Source organism: Pristis pectinata, chromosome 2, assembly GCF_009764475.1.
Source record: "Pristis pectinata isolate sPriPec2 chromosome 2, sPriPec2.1.pri, whole genome shotgun sequence".
Taxonomy (NCBI): domain Eukaryota; kingdom Metazoa; phylum Chordata; class Chondrichthyes; order Rhinopristiformes; family Pristidae; genus Pristis; species Pristis pectinata.
The window spans coordinates 63,219,190-63,246,143 of NC_067406.1; the positions used below are offsets into that span (position 1 = coordinate 63,219,190).

Here is a 26,954-nt window from a genome sequence, read left to right on the forward strand (position 1 = left end):
GTCTCCAAAATAGCTGTGTTGCAAGCCATTTAAAATGGTATTTAAATGCAGCAGGGCTACAAGGAACCCAAACCATACATTAAATGTTACAGTACTTAATCTCAACACATTGAGAATTTATTTCTTATATTGAGGAAGTTAAAGTTCTCAATTATGTTACTAATTCTCCCCACTTTAAATTAATTTTGTAATGTACTAGTATACTTAAAAACCTACCAATTTCTGAACTGTAGAAGATCTGGGAAAAAATATAGTTGTCTGACTAAATTTGATAATAGTCACCAGAATAAAAATTTAATTTGCAAAGTAGGGCATTTTACAACCAATAATCTCATTTGGACATTATAAACAGGAGCCCGTGTTCTTAAATGTAAATTTCATTTAGAAATTGATTTTTGAGTAATCACATAATTCCCATGAAACAACTATTCCTGCACAAAGACAAGGAAAGCACCACATTCATGTCGAGTTCAACGCGAAATGAAAGACTGCCATCACCTGAGTTAAAGTGATAACTAGTTAAACAAAGCAAGACTACATTATAATACAAAAGATAGGCTTACAGTATTAATAAAAGGCAAACATTTATCCAAGAAAATTGTATTGCCAGTAAAAAGGGAAATTAGTTGATTTTACTTTTAAAATTGTTTTTACAAGATCCAAACATAGTCAATATATTAGACCTTGTGTTCCTTGCACATAATTATTTTTTAAAAAAGTTTAAAGTTCAATAAGCAAAATTTAATTTGGAAACTATAGTCAAAATATTTTGGGAAGAGTTTACACAAGTGCCCAGTGTGATAGCTTTAATCATAAGAGAATGAACATTGTGAACCGAAGAGTTTAGCAAATCATGATTAGTGATGAAAGTTAAGATGGGGCAATTTCACATGAACTTTTGCAAAAAGATCTCCAGCATTTTATTATTTCAGTTTTACCAATGGAAGGTTCAAGTTCTTGCAGGATGCAGATGGATGCACTACAATAACATCATTCCCTCAATTCCTATTACATGTATATAGCTTTCAAATTTACCTGGTACAGCTATGGAAAGGGAAAAATAACCCTGTCAATTTACATTTCCCCAAGTAATGCATGATACACAAACATGCAATAATGCCATTCCTTTGCAAAGGAATTTATACAAAATTAATTACACTACAGTTGGGGATAAGAGTCAAAAATAAAGTTACTAGAATACAGAAGGGCAAAGCTAGTTCACAGTCAAGACTTGGTTATGCTTGGATACAAAAGTTAGTTGTGAAGAACTGAATTCTTATTTTATGAGCCTATATTTATATTATTCCTAGATCATAAATAGCACAACCAGACTTTGCTTCAGCCATGTGCCTCAACCACAATGGCAGCACAACATACCACATTAGCATTTTCGTCAGATCCCACACCAGTCATCCTGCAGCCTAAACAAGACTGACAACTATAGTAAAACTCCATTAATCCAGCATGCTCAGGACTTTGGTAACAGATCTTCCAGATTATTGCATACCATTTCTATTAATATCCCAACACACTTAATTCACTTTATTTTTCATGTTGCACAGTAATGCAATAAAAAGAATTCCAGTGAATTCAGTGAATTTCATGACAGGATGGGAACAGCAAGTTTGAGGCAGCACAGGACACATCACCAGGTAAGCTGGCTGCCAAGCCTTCAGGATTTCTAAATAATCAGAAAGCAGATTATTGGAGTTTTACTATACAGCTGAATTAGAAATAATTATGCATTGTAGACCAATATCCATAATAAAATACATGAGGTACTGCCTCAGCACATTTCACATTGTTGCAACCAGCAAAGAAGAGTGTGCAGCTACCAGAGGTGCGGGCATGGGAGACTGAAGTGCCTTCTGCATCTAAAATATTCTTGAAGCAGAAGCTCAGCCCAAATATATTCTGAAAAGGTGTAATTGAATTTCATAAAGGTTTAGAAGTCAACTATAATTCTCGCCATAAAAAAGGATGACATTTGCACTTTGTTACCTGTTAGGATTAAAAGGTAACCAGTAAAAGAAAAAAACTACAAAACCAGAAACTTTACATACTGTAATAAGGTCATTCCTTTCAACCATTCTTGTAGACTGAAGTAACCCATGCTCTGGGCATCCAGTTTCCAAGCTAGCACCAACATCACCACCTACAACAATAACAACATTTGAATAATGAGCATTATTTGAAATGAAAAATGAGACCCCCTTGAAGGCATTTTGCAGATTCTATTCCTCTCATTTTCTCTTTTCAATCACAAAATAATGTAAATTAGGCAAGTATTTCCCTTGTCTGAAAGGAATTTAAGAATTGCCAACAATTCTAATAGTGCTGAATTTCAAATAAATCTTCCACGATGAAGAAACTGTGGTCCATGGGAGTTCATTATATTGAGATAAATGCTTGGCACCAATGTGGGAATTTGTATATAAGTGCAAATTGGAGAAAGTACATCAAATCAACTGATATCATTGTTGTCTGTTTTTGTTTTGGGGAGGGGGGTGGGGGGAGGAAACAGAACCATCTTCTAAAGGAATAATTGTTAACTATATATGGGTTTCTGTGAAAGCACTTGGAAACTAGCACAACTCCAGATAATCAAATCACTGTTTACAACTAAGGGAACTTTGGCTAAGAATTGTTGAACTAGAGTACAAGGTGCATTTTACCCCTTCGGAAAAAGGGCATATTCTCTAGATACTTTGACCCAGGACGGAGCCACACCCCTTGGATAAGGCAAGGGTTTAAATCTGATGATTGGCAAAGTTAAGTGGTGGTGTGGCTCTGACCTAGGCAAATTAAGCAGACTGGAAATGCAGTCAGCAGATTGGGAGCCTTTACATTTGGTCTGAAGTGTTAGGAACCATTCTGGATGACAACAAAAAAAGCAGCAAGGATTATTTAGAAGACATAACACACGATAGTTGCAGTAGAAAACAGCTTCTTAAACTTGCTCAGCCATTCAAGAAGATCCCTCGTCTCATCCATTTTCCTGCCATTTCGCCCTCACCCCACCACCACCACCATCATCAAGGACATCTTCAAAAGACAGTGCCTCGAGGCAGCAGCAACCACCATTAAGGACCCTCACCACCCAGGACATGATCTCTTCACATTACTACCATCGGGGAGGTGGTACAGGAGCCTGAAGACCTACACTCAACATTTCAGGAACAGCTTCTTCCCCTCCATCAGATTTCTGAACAGTCCATGAACACTACCTCATTATTCCTCTTTTGCACTATTTGTTTTTGTAACTTATCGTAATTTTTTTGCCTTTACGTCTTGCACTGTACTGCTGCTGCAAAATAAGTTTCACGACATATGTCAGTGATAATAAACCTGATTTTGATTCAATAATGAATTGGACGCAAATACAAATAGCTGAGAGCCCTGGGTCTCTAACACCCTCCAGTGACAGCTTACCAACCAAAAAAATGACCCACATCTCTGTTTGCTGTCCTTTAATAAAATTTTCTATACATGCTTTACGTTATCCTCAAAATTGAGGCTTTATTTTATCCAACAACTTTTCAAATACCATTTGAAAATACACATCCCACTTGAGTAGTTGGAGCAAAAAGGCATGTAGCAATGAGGTGATAGCATAATCAGGAGACGGGGGTGGGAGGGGGGTTTGGAGGATAGAAAGGAGATAGATTGTCCTCTGCTGCACCAGAAGAGTCAGAGGCTATGTTGCTGATATGAACACCTCATAATTGGAGAACTTGAGGGGACGAATATCATTATAAAATTATCATCAAGTTATGAGGGGCATAGAGTACACAGCCGGCATCTTTTACAGCCCAGGATCAAAAGGTCTAATACTAAAGGGGATGCATTTAAGGTGTGGGGGTGGCGGGGTGCAGAAACAGATGTTTGAAGACGCTCGGAGATAAGCACATGAATATACAGAGAAATCAGGGGTTACGTGCAGGCAAAAGAGATTCGTTTAACTAGTTATCATTAGCTTAATTATTATTTCACCACAACATCATGCGCCGAAGGGCCTGCTCTGTGCTGTGTCTTATGCAAGAATCTAGCTGCCATTGTTAAATAGGGGACTAAAGGCATTGGGCTTCCACTAACAGTTAGACAAGCTAGGAAATCAATTTGAAAAGTAGCACCTCTTTTCAAAAAAAGGGAAAAGTTTGAGTTTATATCCACCACACACAGACTGGAGATCTAAATACGTTTTTGAAAGGGTCGTGTGGGAAGCTGGGGTTTCAATTCATGGAACATTGTCATCAGCACTGGAAAAAAAGGGATCAGTTTAATTGGAATGGAATATCAAATACCCAAGGAAGGAGAAAGGTTTAAGATCAATATAAAATCAATCAAGATGAGTAACTGTGGTGCAAGAAAGTGGAAACATCTAAAAGAGAGTGGCTAGGAAGGACCAATTTCCCCCCCAAAATAGGTCAACAACCAGGGAAACAGATTTAAAGTAATTGGCAGCAGAAAGCGAGGACTGGAAAATTTTGTTGAAATCCAGAGGGTGATTAGGATCTAGAACTCACCACCTTAGAAGTGGAAGAGTCAGAAGTAGTCATTGCATTTAAAATGTACTTAAATAAACGTTTGAATCCCTCAAAGGCTACAGGCCACTAGTGGCATTGGGCTGGATAGCCCTTATTTGGCTGGTATGGCCCTGTTCTATGCCATTCATTTTGTCATTCTAAACAGAGCTGGTTTTCAAGTCAGAGAGGACAGATTCATCATTTCCCCAATGGATATTCTGTCTATGGGAACTGCAGTTCAATCAAACATCTCATCTGTACGCTAGCATCCTGAGCTTCACGTGTCTGTCCCATTCTTTGAAGTGCTGAAAGTCACATCAATAAGGATTTCAGAAGAAAAGCCTCCAGAAGAGGGCTAAATTGACAAATAGAGAACACATGTCCACAAGTTCCCGATGGATAACACTTTCAACAAAAATTCAGCAGCAAGAAATTACCAAGTCTCTGAAGAGATTAAGCATCTTCTTACTATTTTGCTACTATTTCACTTACATTTTCAGGTTCTACTCCAATGTCTTCACAGAATTTCTCCATGTCTTCAGGGCCTATGACATCATCACTACCTACAACACAGCACAGTATTTGGATATTTTGTTGCAATATTTCTCCTTGAGTCAATTTGAACTACAAAGAGCTTCTTGACCATTTCTATTGATGGCAAGCGGAATATTACACACCGTAAGGTTATTGGCACCATTTGAGTGTTAAGATATTTAAAAATAGTACATTTTGCATGAAGGTGCAACAGATCACCATATGCACATTTGGGACAAAAGATCCACTACATATCAAATTTTAAGCCTTTAACTACATTACTTCTTCCAAAATGATCAGTGGTCATTGGACCAAAATTGAACCCTATTTTTTGGAAAAAAAATATTTGCACAGGACCTAAGAATATGAAGGTGTCTTTTGAGCAAAGACATTATTATTAATGTTCCAGAGAACCCTCAGGTTTATCTTATGCTTTGAACATTGACCCAGGATATTTGAACACACCTGCATACTCATAGAACCACTCTAAGCATCGCTTGCTGGAGAACCCTTCTTCTTCAGGCTTCATCCTAGTCGAGTCTTGTTTCCTGTACATGGTGCTGCAGGAAAAACAATTCGACTGAACATCAAATCATTCATGCATAATCAGTTCCTCTTAACTGATTGTTTCTCAAAATCTATCACAGACTCGAATAGTGCTGGACCATTATCTATATTGGGCTTCACCTCTACAAAGGTGAACTCCAAAATAAGGAGGAAATAACATTTGACAATAAAATGTAATGGAATAAAGTGGAAAATTATTTAATATGCAGCCATGTTTGATTAGAGTTTAAATATCATGCAGACTGGTGCTTGCATTCAACAGAAACACGAACCTGGTGTGGGACAGGTTATTGATCCTCACTAACTTGTCCCACAACAAGTTCACTTTTAATACATGGAAACCAACTTACCAAACCAATCAGTCCCACTCTTTCATTACAACTTCTTACTGCACCTACACCAGAAAAACACCAAGTTTCTTTGCCTTTCTTCTCTTCCCCTCTCCAACCCATCTGCTAGCTGCCTTGGTCCCACAATCTAAACTTCTCCTAAAGCATCGCACCAAAATATTCCTCACGCACCCTACAAGTACAGACCCTCCCCGGATTACAAACACCTGACTTGTGGACACCCATATGAATAAGCTCCCATAAAATGTTATTAAATTCAAAAGTCCAGCAGAAGTAGTTTCCTCTCTCCACTTAATAATTGTTCTCTCTTATCAGAGAAACAAGAAGCCATCTTGAAAAAACCCATTTTCATGTAACTGCCCCGCACTGATCGGACACCGTTGTCTCTTAGAACACAGGCTTCTAGTTTCACCACAGAAGGCATCTTAAGATATTTGTTTCAGAAATTGATAAGCAATTATTTCTATTGATACTTGCAATACAATACTCTATTAATCCGTAACATCCACTAATACTTCAAGGCCACTGAAACCAGCCATTGAGCAAGAGACATCCTGATTCTGCAGCATTGTAACAAGGCAGAAGACAACAATAAATAAACATCCATATTAATTGGGCCTCATCAACACCATTCATTACAATACTGTTGAGGTATGGTTACCAAAGAGTGATTGGTATTTTCAAATTTGAACAAAAATCAACTTGAGTGTCTGTAAAAAAAGGAACCTGGGGAAGGCCTGTATACTACAAACAGATCCCTATTTTTCAATTTATAGAATTTAGTCAAAGTTTGGAGAAAGGTGTAATCAGCAATGCTGTAAGATATTTCACTAAAAGCCCACGTGGGTAATATTTGATTGCTCATCCTCATTAGACTACCACTACTACCACCAATACTGCCCCCTTATCCCCACAACTGAACACGGCCTCAGCACAAACCACAAACTCAAATTGCTCTAATTTATCATTGCAACAGTGCTCTGTAATTCCCAATCAGCCAGCTACAGCCAACAGCTGCAATGCATTGCAAGAGCTGACTGTCTGAACCTAGGCTAACAATGCCCAAAGCTGCTGTTTCCTTTCACGGGCTGATGCAACCTCCTCTATTTGGAAGGAGAGAAACTATCCATCAACTTTGACTGTAGCCAAAAGGGAAGGCACTGTGGAAAAATAACAAGGCAAATGAAGGCACACAAATGTTAAGGGAAGCCCAGGAATGATGACTGTGTTGCTTTATTTATGACTAGATAAATAAAAATGATTGGCATCTCTCTTCATTAGTCTTGGACAGCAGACTACCCTAGGAGTGGAATATTTGGTGCCATCAAAAGTCACAAGGAGCCTCCTACCAAAGCCAGTCCAGTGCTTATAGAAGGGGACATTGCTGTTGGGAGGGATGTAGTAAAATTCTAATTGAGCCAGTAAACAAGAAAGGAAAGTTAAAATTTTCACTTAAATTGAGAGACTTGGAATCCACATTGCTCTTATTTAAATACCCAACTGACAACTGCTCTTGCTTTTCCAGGAGTCACAGACCAAGGCCACTTTTCATTATGGGTACAAAAGCTTTCACAAGTTACTTTTACAAGTTCCAGCCAGTTGAAAAAGGACAAATGAAACGTGTTGTGTAAATGTCAGCCTGCAGTGCAAAGTGGTTAATGGGCCTATACGACTGTACTGAAAGAGAATTTTGTTTAGCATTGAGGGCTGAGGAGAGCAATGTTCACATCTGTAGATGTGTAAAAACCTGCAAACCCAGTGAAACTTAGATGGTGGAAAGACTGAAGGAGCCCAGTGGAACAGTGTCCAGTATCTCTTAGGGCTGTAATAATCAAGTGTTTGGTTTGCATAACTTTCTGGTCATTCTTCACAAGGTTTCAGTTGGCGGGTTGGGGGGGGGGGGGGGGTGTGGTGGGGAGCAGGGTATAGGAGGGAAATGGGGCAACTGGATGTCAAATGGACTTCCATTTAATTCAGATAATCATTGCCAAGTACAAGTGCAGCACTGCTCATCATTTGAAGCCTCAGTGGCAAAAAGATTTTTGTGTACTTGATAGTGCTATGACTTAGAGCAGTGATGTCAAATGAATTGCAAGACTCGGAGGCATCTTCCAACATACATCCATGAGGGCTTTCAGCATCATAATCTGTTGCCCTCTTCTTCCTCGTCCTCAGCAGGAAAGGATGGTGCCTCAAGATGGCAAGATGACCAAGCAGCACAAAACTAGTCTCTAGATAGTAGTGCAGGGCAGCCCCCCAATGACCTAGTACTTTCTACTCCACTAACATCCTGGCTACTCCCCACAGCTGCAATTGTACTTTTCAGCATGACCAGGAGTCAGGGCTGCAGAAAGGATAGTGGAGTAACCTTTATCCACCAAGTACCATCCATCTGTCCAGCACCACAGTTGAAATATGGCAGGTTCAATGAACACCTCATGAAGCATTCCGTGCAAGCTTTCCAGATGTTTCGTGTAGACAAAGAGTATGAATAGTTCATGTGCAGCTAAAAAGCACCTTGAATGCAGGAAGTCCTCTTAAATCATTCCAAATAAACCTGCAAGTAATTGATGATCACTAAACAGAGTGGGTGCAGGGCCTCTACAGCTTTAAGACATGCTTTTCATGCTTTCAATTTCTGGTCCACAATAGGTGCCAAGTTTATCTCTGTGATTTAATTTCAGTGGAAGAGCCAATTTGGTATTCATATGGATTGACATCCCCATTCAAGTTTTGTGTAGAAATAGTACAAGTTCTGGGTGTTTGCAGGCTTAAGTCTACCAATTTTATAAGCTCACAATCAACCACAGCGTACTTTAAAAAAAAGTGTGCAACATGATAAACGTTTGAGGCACAAGTGTTTAAAGCAGTTTTATGCATTGAATTGGGAACATCCAGCTTTCATTCTTTTCATAAAACCAAACACATACCCATCGTGCCTGCTTTTTTTAGCTGTTAGATCATCTGCTACTGTAGGTCTCCTCTTTTTCCTGGGTGGCATTCCCTTGTTACAGCAGTCGGAGGGACAACTGCAAGACCGAAGATTTCCTGCAATAACAAGATTTAGATAAATAAATAACCATCAAACTGACCTACACAAACTCATTGTAACAGGAATTTTGAACACGCAATCTCCCAAGGAACATGATTGCTTTAAAAAAGTGATTCTTCCAGATGTACACTGCGTAGTACTTCAGAGTAGAAAGAGGAAAAGTCCAGTTGGAATAGAATTTTAAACTTTTTCTTTTCAAGTTAATAGCATTGATCCAATGTGACACGAATGCGACAAGAAGCTGGGGGGGGGGGGGGGGAGAGAAGCTGGAGGGGGGGGGGGAGGGAAGCTGGAGGGGGGGAGGGAAGCTGGAGGGGGGGGAGGGAAGCTGGAGGGGGGGGAGGGAAGCTGGAGGGGGGGGAGGGAAGCTGGAGGGGGGGGAGGGAAGCTGGAGGGGGGGGAAGAAACAGGCTACTCTGACAGGATCTCCTAACACCAAAGAGGACAACACAACACTTGTGGAAATTCCACTTTTTCCCCCATTCCTCTGCAAGCCCTACACCATACGTCTTAATCTTTGCTGGCTGTAGATCCTGAAAATCCTTATCCAACAGCACTTCCACCAGATGTTTGTGTGTAACAATCACGCCTCAAATTTTCCACAAGCAACATTCTTGTAATTGTACAACATGCAACTATTAAATTTACAGATGCAAGGTCAAGTATAGAATCTGGATGCAAACAAATATTACATTTGCACATCAGCCAAATGAAAGAAAGTTGGAGCAACAGGTGAGCAAAATAAAAATCAAATCACACCTGATTGTTGGTCGTCTTGGCCGACGTCTTCTGTCAAGTTCTGCAATAAAACAGGCAAGAGAAGAGAAGTTGTACAAATCTTCAGATCTATTACATCTCGGAATATAAACCATCTTTCAATAGCCTAGCCTAACCTGGCCTAAAAGCAGATGTTCCCATCCTGTACATACGCAACCATTTTCTTCTACCCCATTGCTCTGAGATTTTTCCCAGAGCATAGACAATAACATTCTACCTGCTCACTCACCTAGTAACTGGCAGTTGTATTTGGAAACCCTTTAATTTGAAATGGCAGCAATCAAAGAAGCAGCTTAGAAATGCCTAATATCAACCCATTAATTTGAATGCAATTAAAAACATTCCATGTTATGCTGAGATCACTCAGTAATGGTCATTTGTTGGACCACATCACATGCTAAATGACTGTCACACTGCCCTACATTAGGCCGAGAGATGGTGAACAGGAAGAACCAGAAGATCAATGACTAGTAGATACAGTTAACTGATAGAAAGATGAGTAACAAGAGTGTAAAATAGTCACCAAAGAGTATTGGAGATGCAACCTACAATGGTTTAGACTACAAGCTAGAAATAGAGTATACTAAATAAATCCAATTTATCACAACACAGACAAAGGGCTAAATTGCTTCCTATGCTGCAAATTTCTACAGCAGTAGTAAAGCAGGTTGGTTCATACTCAAACATGAAAAGCAATATATAAAAAGCACAATATTTCTTACTCAAAAGGAATGGCAAAAAAAACGCACTGACTTTATAGGACAATAACATTTGAAAGATTACAAGTCTGAATAGGTTGCTGCTGCAAGCTCAAGAACCAGTTGACCCATACAGGAATTACTACATTAGCTTCAATACCAAGATCATAATATTTGTAACTCTATCCAAGAAGAAAGATAAACTTTGTTGAATAGCCACTTTCACTTGAACTGCGTGATCAATTTTAAATATTTTTGCTCTTGAAGTTTTGTCACAAATGATCAACAATCCAGCGAACAAGTAGCAAGATCTTATTAGTAAACTGTAATCCATAAGGGTCCACTATCACTTGACATCATCAGTGGTACTCTACAAGCTTGAAATGGCATATTGCTATATTGCAGAAGTAGCTCATCAGGAATTGGTTAACAATGAACTTAAGAAAGGAAAACAATTAGTGCAACTGTAGATCCAATTTCACCTTAATTCAGTCTGTATAAAGTACTAATGACAAAGTTTTGTATTATAGATATACTGTCCAAACAACATTTCTGGAATTTTGTTAGTTTGGAAACAAATTTACAATTTAAGTTAAACAAACAATTCAGCAAGATGGCAGTTAACTAAGGTGACAACTCTAAATCTCCACCTTCCCCATTCACATCCACTACAATTTCTTCATTTTCTATACTCTGCCAAGGTTAGAAGACAGTTTTGTCAAGCTGCACCTTGTTTGCCAATGTTCTAACCCGAAAAAAATTATGCATATTCATTAAATATGCACAGCAAATTGACAAAATCCAGAATAAGCTCCTGCAATATACATTTATGTCAAACTCAATTCTGGAAAATTTGAGGCAAAGAAAACTGATGATTCATGTCAATTAAATTTTGAAAGATTAAATGTTGATGAATCTGTCCAAAACAAATGGATGATCAGATTTGCTTTCTGAACAGTCAAGAAAGAATGATTTGAACTCCAAGTTAGTTTATCAGTTGGCACACATTAAACAAGAAACATTAAACAAGAAACAATGCTCGACAAATATCAACCTTCTTTATCTAATGGATATATTTTATTCCTGACCTGTCATGACAATTAAGTCCTTCAACTCAAAATAAGGCAGGCACACAGGGATGCAGACTACTAGACATGAAATAATGTGACTCTTTCATCTCACTAGATCAACTGAAAATGAACCGATGGGAAAATTCCCCGAACAGGATTGAACAAGTGAATTCAATCATTTAGAAAGCACTTGCAAGCTCAATGGTGTAGGCTCCTCCATCTTCACAGTAATCAAGAAAGATGAATTCAGACAGAATTATCAAGTTAAATATATATAAAAAAGTACTGGATGGAAGAAGGAAGCAAAGAAGAATTAAGAATTTAACAATGACTTTTATCAATGACTGTTGCAATGTAAGATGGAATGATCATCCTTTCTTCAAAAATTCAGTTCATACAACTGTACAACCATCAGTTAAAAATATAAATAAGCAATTAATGCTCACACAAACTTTACCAAATCAAGTAAAAACAGGTTAGACAACAGAATAGTTAAAATCAAAAGATAAAGATGTGAAAGAAGGTTTCAGCAGCTGACATATCAAGGCAGAAGCAGTCAGGTAATGTCATGGAGGTGCAAAAAGGTGGCTTTGGCAATGATAGAATGTGTGATCAGAAACTAACTTGAGGTCAAATATGATAATGCTGTGATCAATCTGATTCAATTTTAGAAAGCTGCCATGGAGAGAGATAGAATGTGTGGCCGGGATCATCTATAATGGTTTTGGTCTTCCCAATAATTAAATGGAGGAATCCCTTGGTCATCCAGTACCAGGTACCAGATAAGCTAATTTATAAGGTAGCAGTGTGATACAGCTGAGTGCTGTCAGCCATAAAACTCATTTTCACCGAACATCTTTCTATGAAGTAGAATGTCATTTGACTTGAATTACCACTTTAAATGCTTTTGCAGTCTCTTGATTTGTCAGCTGCTCAAAAAGGTGTTAATACCATCAGCCAAATTCCCTAATCCATCTGGGTTCTTTCATTTTTGATCAGTCAGCTTCCCCATTTATGGTTCTCTTTTATTGCCTCCACCGATCACCTGCCCTCCTTTATGTACAAGCTGCAAACACTATTTTGTTTTTCCTGTTCTTTACTTCAATACAGTCTAGACAATTATTTAATTGATCTTTAAATCAATACACCAAGACCCAGAGATTAATTAATGCTTTCAGAAATGCATAATCATAGCAATAAACCCCACACATCGGTTGTTGTCACCTGGACTTAAGCCATTCCACCCATTTGAGACTTCTATTGATCCATCTGGATGAATAAACATTTTGAATCCAGTTATCATTGACTCACTGAATCATTGAAAACACAAGGCACCCATTTAATCCACCCTCGTCAGTGCTTCAAAGAAAAAAATTCTACCCAACTAAATTCCATCTTTCAGCACAAGGGCTGCTGCCCTGCAGGTCACAGCTCTTCAAATACACATCCAAGTATATCTAAATATCATTATAGTTTCTGTTTCTACCGCCCATTTTAGGCAAGGATCTCCATACATCCCCAGCAGCCTTATGGTAGGGAAAAAAAAGATATTTCAAAGCTCTACATTTTCTACCAATGATTTTTAAAACTATACCCCATGGCTTTGACTCCTCTGCCAAGAGTAAATAGGAAGGACTTCCTCTATCTAGATTCCCCCAGTTTCCCTTCAACCTCCTCTATGCAAACAAAAACAATGATAGCTTATTCCATCTTCCTTCATAGCTAATACTTGTAAATTTCCTCTAAACCCTCCCTGGTGCAATCACGTCTTTTCTGTAGTGTGGTGACCAGAACTTGAGATACAGTGTTGTATATAATTATAGCAGAGGTTCCTCATTTTTTTTTAAAAACACACACATCAGGCCATAAGTGTCTTGTATTTCTTTTAAGCACTTTATTGATCTGTCTTGTTACATTTAAGGACTTGTGCATATATATTCCAAGATCCCAGTTCCTCCACATCACTTAATATACACACCCCTAAACACCCCCCCCCCCCACACCACCCAAATTTATTACATATTCCCTTGCGTTGCTGCAGCTTGCCAAATGCATTACCTCACACTCCTCTGGATTATATTACATTTGCCAGTTTTCTGACCAGACCACCTATATTTCCTGCAGACTTAAACTTCCCTTATTATCAACTCCATGGCCAAGTTTTGTATTATCTACAGGACTAAGAAACGAACATGGAGCTCCACTGAAGACAGCTTTCCTGCCAAAAATCACCTATCAACCATTACCTTTTGCCACCCAGAAAAAAAGATTATCCAGTGGGCCACTTTTCCTTGGTTGCACTGGGCTTTTACTTTTTTTGCTTGAACAGGCTGCCATGAGAGACCTCAACACAAACCATGCTAAAATACATATAGATGCCTAGCCTTTTGTTAATTCTTTCAAGCAAAAATCAATTACATTTGACAGACACAACCTTCCCTTATTTAAAAAAAAATCCAGTTACTACCTCCGATTATTCTGTGGCTTTCTAAATGAAGGTCTGTATTGTCTTTTTGAATCAATTCCAATAATTTTCCCATCAACATTCAACTAATTGGCCTATACTCAGTTATCCCTTCCTCCTTGTGTTTTTAAAAATGTTGTACAATGTCAGCAGTCATCCAATCCTCTGGCAATATTCCTACAGCCAAAGAGGATAGAAAAATAATTGTCAGAGCTGTGGCAATTTCTTCTGCTGCATCTTTTGATGATCTGGAATGTACTTCATCTAGGCCTGGTTTTATAATCCACTTTCATAAACTCCTTAACACTTCAGGACAGTTACTCTGCACTGCCAAACATTAATAAAAATAAAGTTACCAGTTTGTTTAAGGTGTGGTAAATCTTGTGAATATTGGCCAGTGTAGACAGGTGAGAAGTTAGTGGAAAATCTAGAAGAGGAAAAAAAAATGAAAATTAACACTGGTAGTCCAGAGATAAATTAAACACTGGTAGTCTAGAGACAAGTTAAACACTGGAAGATAACAGTCCCAAATGTCCCCAATTAATTGTTTTAAGAATGTGAGACATACTATTTAAATACAATCCACAGAATAGTTTTGGAAAAATTAAATCTGTCACAAAAGCATACATCAGAAAATATGAATGGCAGAAATAGGACACCTGGCTGCCCTGCCATTCAATATCATGGCTGATGTACTCTATGCCTCAACTCTTCTGTGCCTGTTCCACATAACCCTCAGTTCCCAATATTTCAAATGCCTCTACAACCATCAAGGATGGAGAATTCCAGAGATTCACCAACATTTGTGAGTTGTTCCTTTGCACCTCAGTTTTAAATTATTGCCCCTTATCTTGTAACTATGATCCACATTCAAGACTCTCACTAGTGCAAACAGCGTAACAGTTACCTTGCCATTCCCCTCAGCATCTTGTACATTTCAATAAGATCACCCCTCCTAAACTCCAAAGAATAAAGGTCAAACATTTTTATCTGTTTGTGATAGGACGAGCCTCTCATCTGATGAGATGCAATGAGAATTAGCCTGGTGACTCTTTTTTGGCCTGTCTCCTATGCTAGTATATCCTTTCATAAAGTAAGGGGAGCAAGACTCCGCACAGTATTCCAGATACCGTCTCGCCAATACCTTGTCAAAACAAAATACCTTAACACTTCATCTAAAAGATACATAATAAAATACAATGTCCATATGTCCCATCCACAGCTCAGTAATAAAACCCAGAAATCTGAAATTTTGCATGCAAATTAGGTTTAGCACAAGGATGTGCAGTACACTCCTAGTTTTTCTACCGTCCCCATAGGAAACCCGTCACAGCCCAAAATTTCCTTTAAGTTTGACAAATGTAACATGTAACATTGATCAGGGAATTGCAAAGAAGTAGTTCTGAAATGTTATAAACTTTTTGTCAGGGATGAAGGTACAATGGCTCAAAGTACGTTAGACATGACAGTAAATTAATAGGAAGTGTTACTTCAGTGCTAGATGGAGATTTGTCAAATGCTACCAGTAATTCCATGAGGTACTAAAGCAGATGAATTGAAGGCCTGTATTAAAGAATCATATATTTGGGGAAATGTTAAATGATTACACTTGAAAACCAAAACGCAAGCGCATTTGACAGGTGATCAATCTGTGAGAAACAAGGAAGAAAAAGTAAATACAAAGGCTCAACAGGAATGATTTCAATGAAAGACTTGGACCAAACTGTTACGTCACTTCATGATCTAATGCAAACAGTTCTCCCTAAATGTCACTCAACACTATTTGAATTACCAATGATTGCATGAAAGAGTAATTTTAGCACCAAAAAAAAATGATGCAGTGCAGGCCACGAATAAATACCTTCTTCTGAAGCTTACAGACAAAGTGTACAATATTGACAGTGTGGCAGAAATTGATGAGGCTGCACATTTTCCTGCTGAATTTAAGTGTGTCATCACATAAGTTTGAACTAAAAGAAGCAACTCCAATCATGCTACTCAGTCATTTGGATCCACCAATACTATGCAACAGCACAAGATCATCAGTTCAAAAATTACTATCACACATAATGGGGGAACAATAATGACTGGTAATGCCATTTGGGGAAATATCTCATCCCTTGCATACCAATTATCCCATCTGATCCACATTTTCAATTCAAGCAACTTCAGTTCCAACTCAGTTTTGCTATGAGTATTAAAAAGGCACAAGGAACAATCACTAAGAGTTGTTGGCCTTACTCTCAAAACTCGATGCTTTTCCCCCCATGGACAGCTATGTTGGTTGCTCCAGAGTTGAAAATAAATAATAATATATATATATATATATATATATATATATGTATTTACACCAGATTCAAAGAGTATCTTGAAGCACTGAAATCAAGTAAATTTACACATTTAACATTAGTTCTCTTTAAGTAGGTAATTTTTGTATACCTTTTCAGTGTGTATGTTTTTATTGGTAACTTTAGTTAAATGACATAATTTAGAAACCCTAATTATATTACTCATGCAATAATTATATTTTAGTTAGATTTCATTTACAAGGAGCTCTTTTCTCCATGTCTGAAATGCTTCTGGAAATCCAATTACACTACGTCTACACATTCCCTCTGTCAATTGTGTTTGTTACATCCTCAAAGAACTCAAGCAAACTTGACACACAACTCCCTTTCATTGAACCACATAAACAGGGTTTGATTAAGTTTTTCTAAATAAATGGCTACATTTTTCTTGATTGAAGACTCCAGCATCTTCCCAACAACAGATGTTAAGCTAGCTGGCCCACTTGAACAAGGCATCACCCACAGTTTTGCCTTCAAAAATAAAAAAAATGGCTCCACAACCTCTTTCAAAATCCTTGGATGCAAGCTATCAGGTCCTGGTGATTTGTCTCCCTTTAATCCCATTAGTTTTTCCAATACTACATCACTTACGATAGGGATTGATGCAAGTTCTTCCCACTTATTTGAAACTAGCCTACCTGTTACCTTTGAGATGTTTCCACCACGAAAAGTGACAGCGTTGGTTAAATTATTTGCCATTTCCTCATCTCCAGTTATTAATTTCCCAGTCTCACTGTCCAGAGATTCCACAATTAGCTAGCCTCTTCCCTTTTATAAATCCATAGAAGCTGTTGCTGTTTGTTTTCATATTACTTGTCAGTTTACTATCAATTTTCTCCCTCCTTATTTTAATCTGGTCTGCCACTAGTTTTTGTCACTTTGTGTTTTAGCTTTTGATTTAATATTTTTCTTGACCTCCTTTGCTAAGCGCAGATGATTCATCTTTTGAGTCCCTTTCTCCAAGGGATAAATTTCTGCTTAGCATTATGAATTAGCTGATTAAATATCTGCCTCTGCTCATCCACTTTTCAGTTTATTTTCCCAGCCCACTCTAGAAAACTCTTCCTTGATACCTTGTCAACAGATCTTATTAATGTAGGATAATTGCGTACCAGAAAAAAAATTAGTCCAATGGTTTGAATCAAACAAATTAAAAAACTGCAAAGGAAACGAAGAAGCAATTTTGTGATAATGTATCTATAATATACTATTACTTTAAGCTAAATAAGGTGATTATTTTACTAAAGTTATCTTTAGGAATACATTAGAAAAACAACTGCCTGCTGTGCAGAGGATACTATCTTGAATTGCAAGTAGGTTTTTGGTAAAATCCAATCTCTTAAGGAATCTACAGTTAAATAATTCCTATGCAAACTACCTCCAATTCTACAAATCCTTAGCTTCAATAAGTATTTTAACTAAAAATGGACATATCCATTTCCAAAAATAAAAAGATTTGCATTTAATTTCCTGACAGCATTAGAGCCAATTAAGTACAATTGAATCCTGTCTAAACACGCATTGTCCAAATGCATTCAAGATTCAAATATCTCAGCTCTGCCTGATACACCATCAGCATTTAATTTTCAGTGCAACCATCAACCTCCTTTATAGCATAAATAAATCCTGATGGAAATAGTGAAAGGAAGGATTTGGAATAAATCTTCTACATGTTAACATACAAAACAAAAATTACATTTAAAAATACCAAGTATACTAAACACATTAAAGACTGAAAATCTGCATTTCAAACAGTTCAGCCCAAGAAATTTTCTGCATTGTACTTTGTCAAGTAATTTTTGTAAAACAGGAAACTGACACTATTAAGATACTACAATTAGTCTGTTTTAAAGTGGTACTTGGTAAAGAAAAGTACTTATACCACAAACCTGGCAAAAAAAAAGATACATCAGGAAACAGTGATCCCTGCTCGTGTGTGCTTCTCAGATCTACTTAAAGCAGGTACCCCGAGAAATTTGAAAGATATTATAAAAGGTAGTTGGACAGATTTTAACACCAGTTAAAGGGAAAGAGAGGTTCAAGGGAAAATGATGATTTTGCAAAATGAAGAAATGCAAAATGGAATATAATGAAGAACAAGTACAGTCAAAGGTTTCAAACAAAAATTTTGAAAATGGATAAAGCTCTTTAATGAAACAGTGAATGGTCAGAGAACTAGTCATCAAATAAGGAACAATTAGGAGATACTTGAGGGGCAAACTAGATAAAGCCAAGTAATAATTTAACGCTTTATACTACCAGACAACTAAGGTTTTGGACGTGTTCAATACTATAGCTGACAAGTTAGGGCTTCGGATTTTTTCAAGATCTAGTCACAACTGGCAGAATAGCCATACTGTTAAATTACAGAAATTGCTGCACAAAAAGGACCAAATCCCATTTGGCTTTCATTTGTCCAGCTAGGAAGTCATATGATACAATAGGAATGCAGTCATAACCAAGCAAAGCATTCAATTTCTATCCATTTAGTGGATACCCTATTAATAACATTATGGATTTGGCCAAATCTTCTGAATTAATGGATAATTAGAACCAGAGAGTTTCTAATATAAAGATATCACCAAATAAATAACATCCAATAATATAAAAGTGCAACAGCTCCAAATACTCCCTGAAAGTGGCTACATAGGTTGATAGGGTAGTAAAGAAGGCACATGGCACGCTTGCCTTCATTAGTCGAGGCATTGTGTTCAAGAGTCAGGAAGTTATGTTGCAGTTTTATACAAAACTTTAGTTAGGCCACATCTGAAGTACTGCATTCATTTCTGGTCACCCCATTTTAGGAAGGATGTCGAGGCTTTGGAGAGGGTGCAGAAGAGGTTTAGCAAGATGCTGCCTGGATTAGACGGCATGTGCTTTGAGGATAGGTTGGACAAACTTGGGTTGCTCTCTCTGGAGCAGTGGACGCTGAGGGTAGATCTGATAGAGATTTAAAAGATTATGAGAAGCATAGATAGAGTAGACAGCCAGCATCTTTTCCCCAGGGTTGAAATGTCTAATACCAGAGGGCATGCATTTAAGGTGTTAGGGGGCAAATTTTTATTTAAAAAAAAGAGTGGTGGGTGCCTGGAATGCGCTGCCTGGGTTAGTGGTGGAGGCAAATACGATAGGGGCATTTAATAAGCTCATAGATAGGCACATGAATGTGAGGGAAATGGTAGGATATGGACATTGTGTAGGCAGAAGGGATTAGTTTAGTTGGGCATTTTATTACTAATGTAAATGGTTTAGCACAATATTGTAGGCCCAAGGGCCTGTTCCTGTTCTGTGCTGTTCTATGTTCTAAGTGGGTATGAGCTAATAACCAAGTTGAAAAGTGATCCAAGTTGGGAATTAAATCTACCAGGCCACTAACTTTGAAGAGAGATTAAAAGGAAGACAATGAAGGCCATGGTGAGAAAGGATCTGTTCTTGTAAAATCAAGCAGAATCAGTTTGGATGTGGCTGAGAAACAGCATGGGGTAAAAAGCATTGGTGGTAGTTGTCTGCAGGATCCTCAAACAGCAGTAATATAGGATATGGAATAAATCAGTAATTTAGAGGTACACGTAACAAGGTTAAAACAGTAATCATGGAGGACTTTGATCTACACAGACCAGGGAAGACAAATTAGAACCAATGTGGACGATGTGTTAGTTCTTTAACATACGAATACGATTTTTTAAGATCAGAATGTTAAGGCACTAACTAGAGAACAAGCTAGTTTAGATGGAGTATAGCAAAATAAGGGATAATTAAATAATACATTCAAGGGACACAATTGATTTATAGATATACATAAAGGATTAGCAAAAGTTACTGTGCGTCCCTTACAGACAGAAGCAGAAGAAGAGAAATGATAGAGAAATTAAACAAATATTGTGTCCATCTTCATAGCAGAAAACAAAAGAATCTAAGATTAAAGAACCATACATCTAAAGGAAGTGAAGATCTGTTTAAAAAAACTAGCATTGGTAAAAATATTGGCAAGATTAATTGACTGAAAGCAGATAAACACACAGGCCTTGATGACTGGTGTCCCAAGGTTTCCAAAGAGGTGGTACAGAGATAGCAGATGCACTGGTTGACATCTTCCAAAATTCTATGTTTCTAGAAAGGTTCCCCAAGAGAAGATTGCGAATGTAACTATACTATTTCAAAAAAGGTCAGAGAGAGAGAGAGAGAAAAAAAAAGAGACAACTACAGACCAGTTAGCCTGTCATAAGTAATAGAAAAAATGCTGGAATCCATCAGAGAAAATGGAACAGAGCAAACCTGTTGATGTGGTATGTTAGGGCTTTCTAAAAGCCTTTGAGAAGGCAATACAAATTAGGTTATTCAATAAAATTATGGGACATGAAATTGGATAATATACTGATGTGGATTGAGAGGATTGGACAGAAAATCAACAGAGAAGGAATAAATCAATCATTTTCAGGTTGAGAGGCTGCAGCTAGTGGGTCGCTGCAGGGATCAGTAGTGGGGGCCCAGCTTCACAACCTACATCAATCATTTGGATGCTGTGATGAAGTTTTGCTGGTAATACTGGCTGATGGGAGCGAGTAGTGAGGAAGATGCAAAGATGCTTCAGGGCAAAGTGAATGGGCAAATACATAGCAAACAAAAATGCAAGTTGTGCACTTTGGGGAAAAATAGAAAAGCAATACTTTTTCTAAAATAAGATTGACAAGTGTTGGTGTGGTGTGTATAACTTGTGTTTTTTGTAAATGTTACTATGTGCCTGAGATGCTGCTGCAAGCAAGTTTCTCATTGTACCGTGTATACATGTACTTGTGCTATGACAATAAACTCAACTGACTTTACTTGCACAAGTATTAATGAAAAATAAGATGTAATTGTAGCAAGCAATTAAGGAAGCCCAGTGGCTTTTACTGCAAAGTGTTTTGAATACAAGATTAAATACATCTTACTATGATTAAATAGGTCCTGATGAGATCCCATCCTGAAATATTGTGCACAGGTTTTGTAGAGTCATACAAAGATACAGTACCGAAAGCCACCCTTCAGTTCACACTGATCATCAAGCATTTTTTTTGAACCTAGGTCACTGGAGCTGCAAGACAGAAGCTCTACGAACTGTACTATTATCTCATTTTGTCTCACTATCCAAGGCTTGATATACTTACCATTGAAGGAGTGCAATGAAAGTTCACCAAATTGATTCCCAGGATTGGGAATTACCTCATGCGGAGTGATTAAACAGACTAGGCCTATACTCTCTAGAGTTTAGGAGAATGAGAGGCAATCTTATTCAAACATATCAAATTCTAATGGAGCTTAAAAAAAGATTAGCATGCAAGGATGATACTCCTGCTACCAGAATTTTCACCCCCCAACCGGGCCATGAAGGCCCAGTCATTGAGTTTATTTAGGACACAAAACAAATTTTGATTTTTAGGGAATCAAGGGATATTTATCAGTACAGGAAAGCATAAATGGTCGTAAACAATCGGTTATGATCTTATTGAGTGGTAGAGAAAGCACGAAGGACCAAATTGCCTACTTCTCCTTTTTCTCATTATGGAACAGGACCAATCCTCGAAATTTCAATGTAGTTTTTAGATGATGCAACAGCTAATTCAGATTTGAATGAGATACATAAAAACAATTTTAAAAAGAAAGAAACAGTTTGGAACCAAAGTGATCAGTTACATGAAACAAAACAAATTGCGTGGTTCAAAACTGTAAAATTGTCATCTTGCTTGTGGAAGCAGTAACAAAAAAAGGTAATGAACCTCTGGATCTTCACTGCAATGCAAAAACAAAATACTTATCAGGGATTTGGCCTGCTTTGCCTTCAGAAAAAGCAGGTATATGTCATTTGCCATTCAATAAGATTGTGTCTGATTTGTACCTCAAATCCATTTTTTTCATCCAATTCCAACATCCCTCAATTTCCTTGATGTTCAGCCATGAATATACTTGAAGATCATGTTAATCAACTGCTCACATCTTACTAAATAAATGACCTCATTACTTTGCATCTTACTATTCACCATTCTCTCAAAGTAATGTTCTACTGTTTAAGTCACAATACACTTCCCAAATTCAAATATATCATAATATCACAATAATCAAAAGGAAAAATTTGAAGACTGTTCATGATGTTATCATCTTAATATTTATTAAACTGTTTAAAAATATGTCAAGGGACTACTCAGTGCAAAATAATTTTTTCACGTCTGCATACCAAGTATTTATCCGTCAAAGTGCAGCATATTTACTCACAAAACTCAAAATTTAGGTCACCATGTGTAGGTCAGAATAAGAATCTTAAGTACTAGTCGGTCATCAATGCCAATATTACAAGAACCTATTTTTGGTTCATTCCCATGATTCCATTATCCTGAATTTTACAGTACATATTCCATCTTTCTATTATTGAATTAACAGTGCATGAAAGAGTCAGTGCACATTTAAGACATAATACTGTTTCCCCACTCTGTGCAGTCATGTTGACTGACAGTAGACGCTGGAAAATAAAAAAAAGACATCATTGTTTGATGTTGTGTATATTTATATAGTGTCTCAGGTGGCTTAAGTGATACACATTTGAATTATCTAGAATGCCAAGAACCTAGAAGTTTATCTATTCCAGTTATAAACTATATCCATTAAATAAACTGCTTTTTACTGAAATATGTCAGGAATTCTTTCATATTTGGAGTCAATGACCAATTGAACCAATCAATACAGTTGCATGTAGGGTTCCACATGCTGGAACTCTAACAGAAGAAATAGGAGTGCACCTAGGCACTGTAATTAAATCCAAAATTTAAAAGAAAACATTTCAATTTATATTTCCCAGTTAACAGGTTTCACCTTCCAAAATGCAGACTGAAAAATGAATACTTAAGGAAGCAACACTAACCTAGTAGAAACAACAGTGAACTTCTACAACTGGGATCAGATCATACTTGATTCTACCATATTGAAACAAATCAGGAACGGCAAACATACTCCAACCAAAATTGGATTATGTGGCAAGTGCCTCGACTCCAATTTAAGAAAACACAGAATGAAAGAGGTTGCACATCTTTAAACATACGACTCATATTTAAACGTTGAGACTTTGCTACCGATCGAAGAAGCTAGTTGATCCATCCACATCAAATCTAGGTTAAACAGTTGACAGCAAACCAACATGGAACATTTTCAAACAGAAAGGGCCCGGAAAATGACATTTCGTACTGCACTAACACCCCCAAATGACAAGCTTCTACAAACTAGACAATTAAACAGCCAAATGCAACAAGAAACCAACTGACCTGAATGCAGAATAATCACCATATCTTGCATAGCCACACCAGTGGGTGAATATGCCAATAGCGGAGAGAGCAATTAAAATATTTCACGTTCACAAAACAAGTGAAGATGCATGAGCGAAGTAAAGAAATTGTTTTTAAATGACTGACAAACAAAAGCGAAGTTAAGGCAGACAGGCGTGCGCGCAGAGCTGCTCTGCCGATCAGCGGTGGGAAGGTGGAGCTCCGCTGGCGACACTTCACCGGCCCGCCGCGCGCAAAGCACTGTGGGGATTGCAGTTCACTTGTGACGGGCGGCGACGCGCAACCACAGAATGTATCGTCACACAACTACAATTCCCAGAACACGTCACGAACGCTGCGCTTGCGCGCTGACGTGCATCAACCTGCTCCTCCTCGTTGACAGCCTTAAAATAAATGCAACTCAAACCAGCTTTGCAGCAGAGTTGAAGTCCCCACCCCCATAACAGAGAGAGAGAGAGAGAGAGGAGGAGAATACTCATGCCCTTCCTTCATCAGTACGAGGGTTGATTTGCCCCAATTTTTAATCGGTACGCGCCTATCACGTTACCGTTCTTCGCCTTCCAACGATCAACTGAACGGGAGAACAATCTGCCGGCGCTTCATGGGGGGGGGGGGGGGGTGACAAATGGGATAATAGCTGCGCCATTGCTTCCCTTACCAGTCACGTAAAACCTTGATTAACCAGAACGATACTGGGAGGGGGAGGTGGTGCTGTGAAAGGAAGGCAAATACACACCAAGTCTTTTTATATATAAAGAATAGACCTTTGACTGGATGCCCCACCGGTGCCGACGGCGGAAAAGGGGGGGGGGGAAGGGAGGGGAAGAGCCGTGAGGGGGGACCCGCTGGGGGCCGGCGAGCTGATACTTACTGACTGCATCCGCGTGCATTTTCAGTGCAGTGAGGGGGGACCGAACCGCCGCTGGACAACCGCGCCGCTCCGACCGGGACAGCCAGCCAGCAACTGCGCAAGTCCCGCCTCCGCGCCCAGGCGATTGGCTCTTCTCCCGCTCGCTGCTCAGCCTGGCGTTCGATTGGCCACCTGGAATGTCAAAGGGCGTGTTTGGGGTCAGCGGGCTCCTCTCCGTCCCCGCCTCCTCCTCCGGCTCTGGCGCAGGGGCTTCACCGGGTTATTTATTACCCGGTCCGGTTCTATCCTCCGTTGGAAGTAAACGTAAGCGCATAATCCTTCTACATTGACAGCGTCCTCGTGTGATTTTTTTATATTATAAACGCCGCCCCCTCCCCAGTTAAGCCACACCCTCGTCGTTGCAGTAAATAATAGGAATGGGCTCCTCTCCTAGCAACAGCCGTCAGCGGACCAATCAGTGTCTGTGAGCGGCCAGCCGCACTGTTCATTGGGGGAGGGGAAAGGTGAACCAGATGGCTGGATTATGCCGCTGAGGTCATGGCTAATGGTCACTTTCACTAAATTTAGTTCCAGGTTTGCTCCCGCAGTAATGATTTTTCCACGGCTTGCCCATTGGGTGCTGCGGTCCCACTGAGCTTGAAAATGACTATTTTCTTTTGTCATTCTTGCACTTATTTTGCTAAAACTAATGTCAGCTCACTCTAGCATACTAACACTTCTCAGAGTTGTACAGCATAGAAACAGGCCCTTCGGCCCAGCGCGTCTACGCCGACCATTATGCACATCTAGACGCCTGCAATAATTTCATATTTCTCTATGCCCTCCCTGCTCATTCAAATGCCTGTAAAGAATCCGCTTACATATTGTTACTGTTCCTTCCTCTACCACATCCTTTGGCAGCTCATTCCAGATACGACCTACCTGTTGTGTGAAAAAGTTACCACTCTTATCTCCTTCTCAACTTAAACCTATGCCCTCTTGTTTTAAACACTCAAACCATGGGAAACTCACACAGGCTATCCACCCTATCTATGCTTCTAATAACGTTATATACTTCTATCATGTCACCTCTCAGCCTCCTTTTCTCCAGAGAAAACAAGCCCAGCCTATCCAATCTCTCCTGATAACAAGCCCTCCAATCAAGGTAACATCCTTGTAAAACTTTTCTGCACCTTCCCTAGTTTAACTACAGCCTTCCTATTGTGTGATGACCAAAACTGCACACAATACTCCATGTGCAGCTCAGCCAACATTTTGTACAACTGGAACATGTTGTCCATACTCTTATCCTCAAAATATTGGGTACGTATTCTCTATCCAATATGTAGCCTGTAGAATTCTTTGTGGTGACAAAAACTGTGCACAAGAACTGTAGTCTCAACTATTGCGTACAATTCTCACATGACCTCCCTGCTCTTACATTCTAAGAGCACCCAAATTCATTTCTGATGTCTCCTTTTCTTATAACTCAGACCAAAGCTTTGATGCTGGAGATCCACCTTCAATGGAATTTTATTAAATTACTCTTACTAATTATTCTGGTCTTTATTGTCTCCCATGTGTAATGTTAATTAAAACTTATTATACCAGGGCTCCCATCACCTCTGTCCCTGACAAGTATTTGGCTGTTTTAATTTGTTCAACATTTGTAGGATTTGGTGGTCTCTTACTTTTCCTTTCAGCTCTATTCGCTCCCTCTCCAATTCATGTTTTTTTCCCCCTATTGCTTGTCTTCCTGAATATACCTGCCTCAATTTTTCACTTACCCTCATCTAACTTGATTTTCTCTGGTGATGGACATCTTAATGGTCTTTTATATATTGGAGGTTGTATTGTTGAGAAAATGCCAAGGAAGAGGATTAATAGTGGGTTACCACTAAATAAAGTAAATGGACAGCTGTAATGAGCTAATAATTATGCAGGTACTAGAATACAGCCTAAAAAGACTGGTGTCCCAGGGAGAGGATATTGACAATAAAGGAAGAACAACAACAATTTAAAAAAGAGTAAATTATTGCTTGAAGGATGATGGAATAAAGGGAGTTAGAAAAAATATACATTATATCGATAGGTAAGTGGAAAAAAATTATGAAATTAAAGTAGTACAATAGTAACAATTAGTAAAAATAAATGAATGAACTTTCATAAATATAGCTAATAAGCGATTCTCTCATTTGATTAGACCATTTGACCAACAATGATACTTGATGTCTCCACCAAGATAATTTTTGTAAAATTATCTCAAAGTAGATCAAGTACATCTTGGAAAGTAGAAGAAAGATGTTAATGATACAATAAAAAAAATTCAGGTATTGTAAATTTCACACTTTATTAAAAGGCACAATGGATATAAGAAATTTCAGTGTTAAAGTCATCTCTTCAGCCAA

The 26,954-nt window shown here is 38.4% G+C and overlaps 1 protein-coding gene across 3 annotated transcripts in view; it reads right to left on the reverse strand.

Annotated features, from left to right (window-relative positions):
* The window catches only part of dcun1d4 (DCN1, defective in cullin neddylation 1, domain containing 4 (S. cerevisiae)), a 41,653-nt gene extending 16,762 nt beyond the window's left edge, over nt 1-24,891 (reverse strand). Inside the window, exons 1-7 of one of the 3 annotated variants that reach the window (XM_052035951.1) lie at nt 24,568-24,684; nt 14,395-14,465; nt 9,789-9,828; nt 8,908-9,025; nt 5,526-5,620; nt 5,019-5,089; nt 2,064-2,155 (exon numbers count right to left, since the gene is read on the reverse strand). In XM_052035951.1, coding sequence (XP_051891911.1) covers nt 2,064-2,155; nt 5,019-5,089; nt 5,526-5,620; nt 8,908-9,025; nt 9,789-9,828; nt 14,395-14,465; nt 24,568-24,586 — 506 coding nt within the window. In that variant the 5' untranslated portion in view covers nt 24,587-24,684. Of the gene's footprint in view, nt 1-2,063; nt 2,156-5,018; nt 5,090-5,525; nt 5,621-8,907; nt 9,026-9,788; nt 9,829-14,394; nt 14,466-23,675; nt 23,783-24,567 lie in introns of those variants that run through there. The other 2 variants (XM_052035943.1, XM_052035958.1) reach the window with 2 other exon arrangements.
* Nucleotides 24,892-26,954: the final 2,063 nt, after the last annotated feature.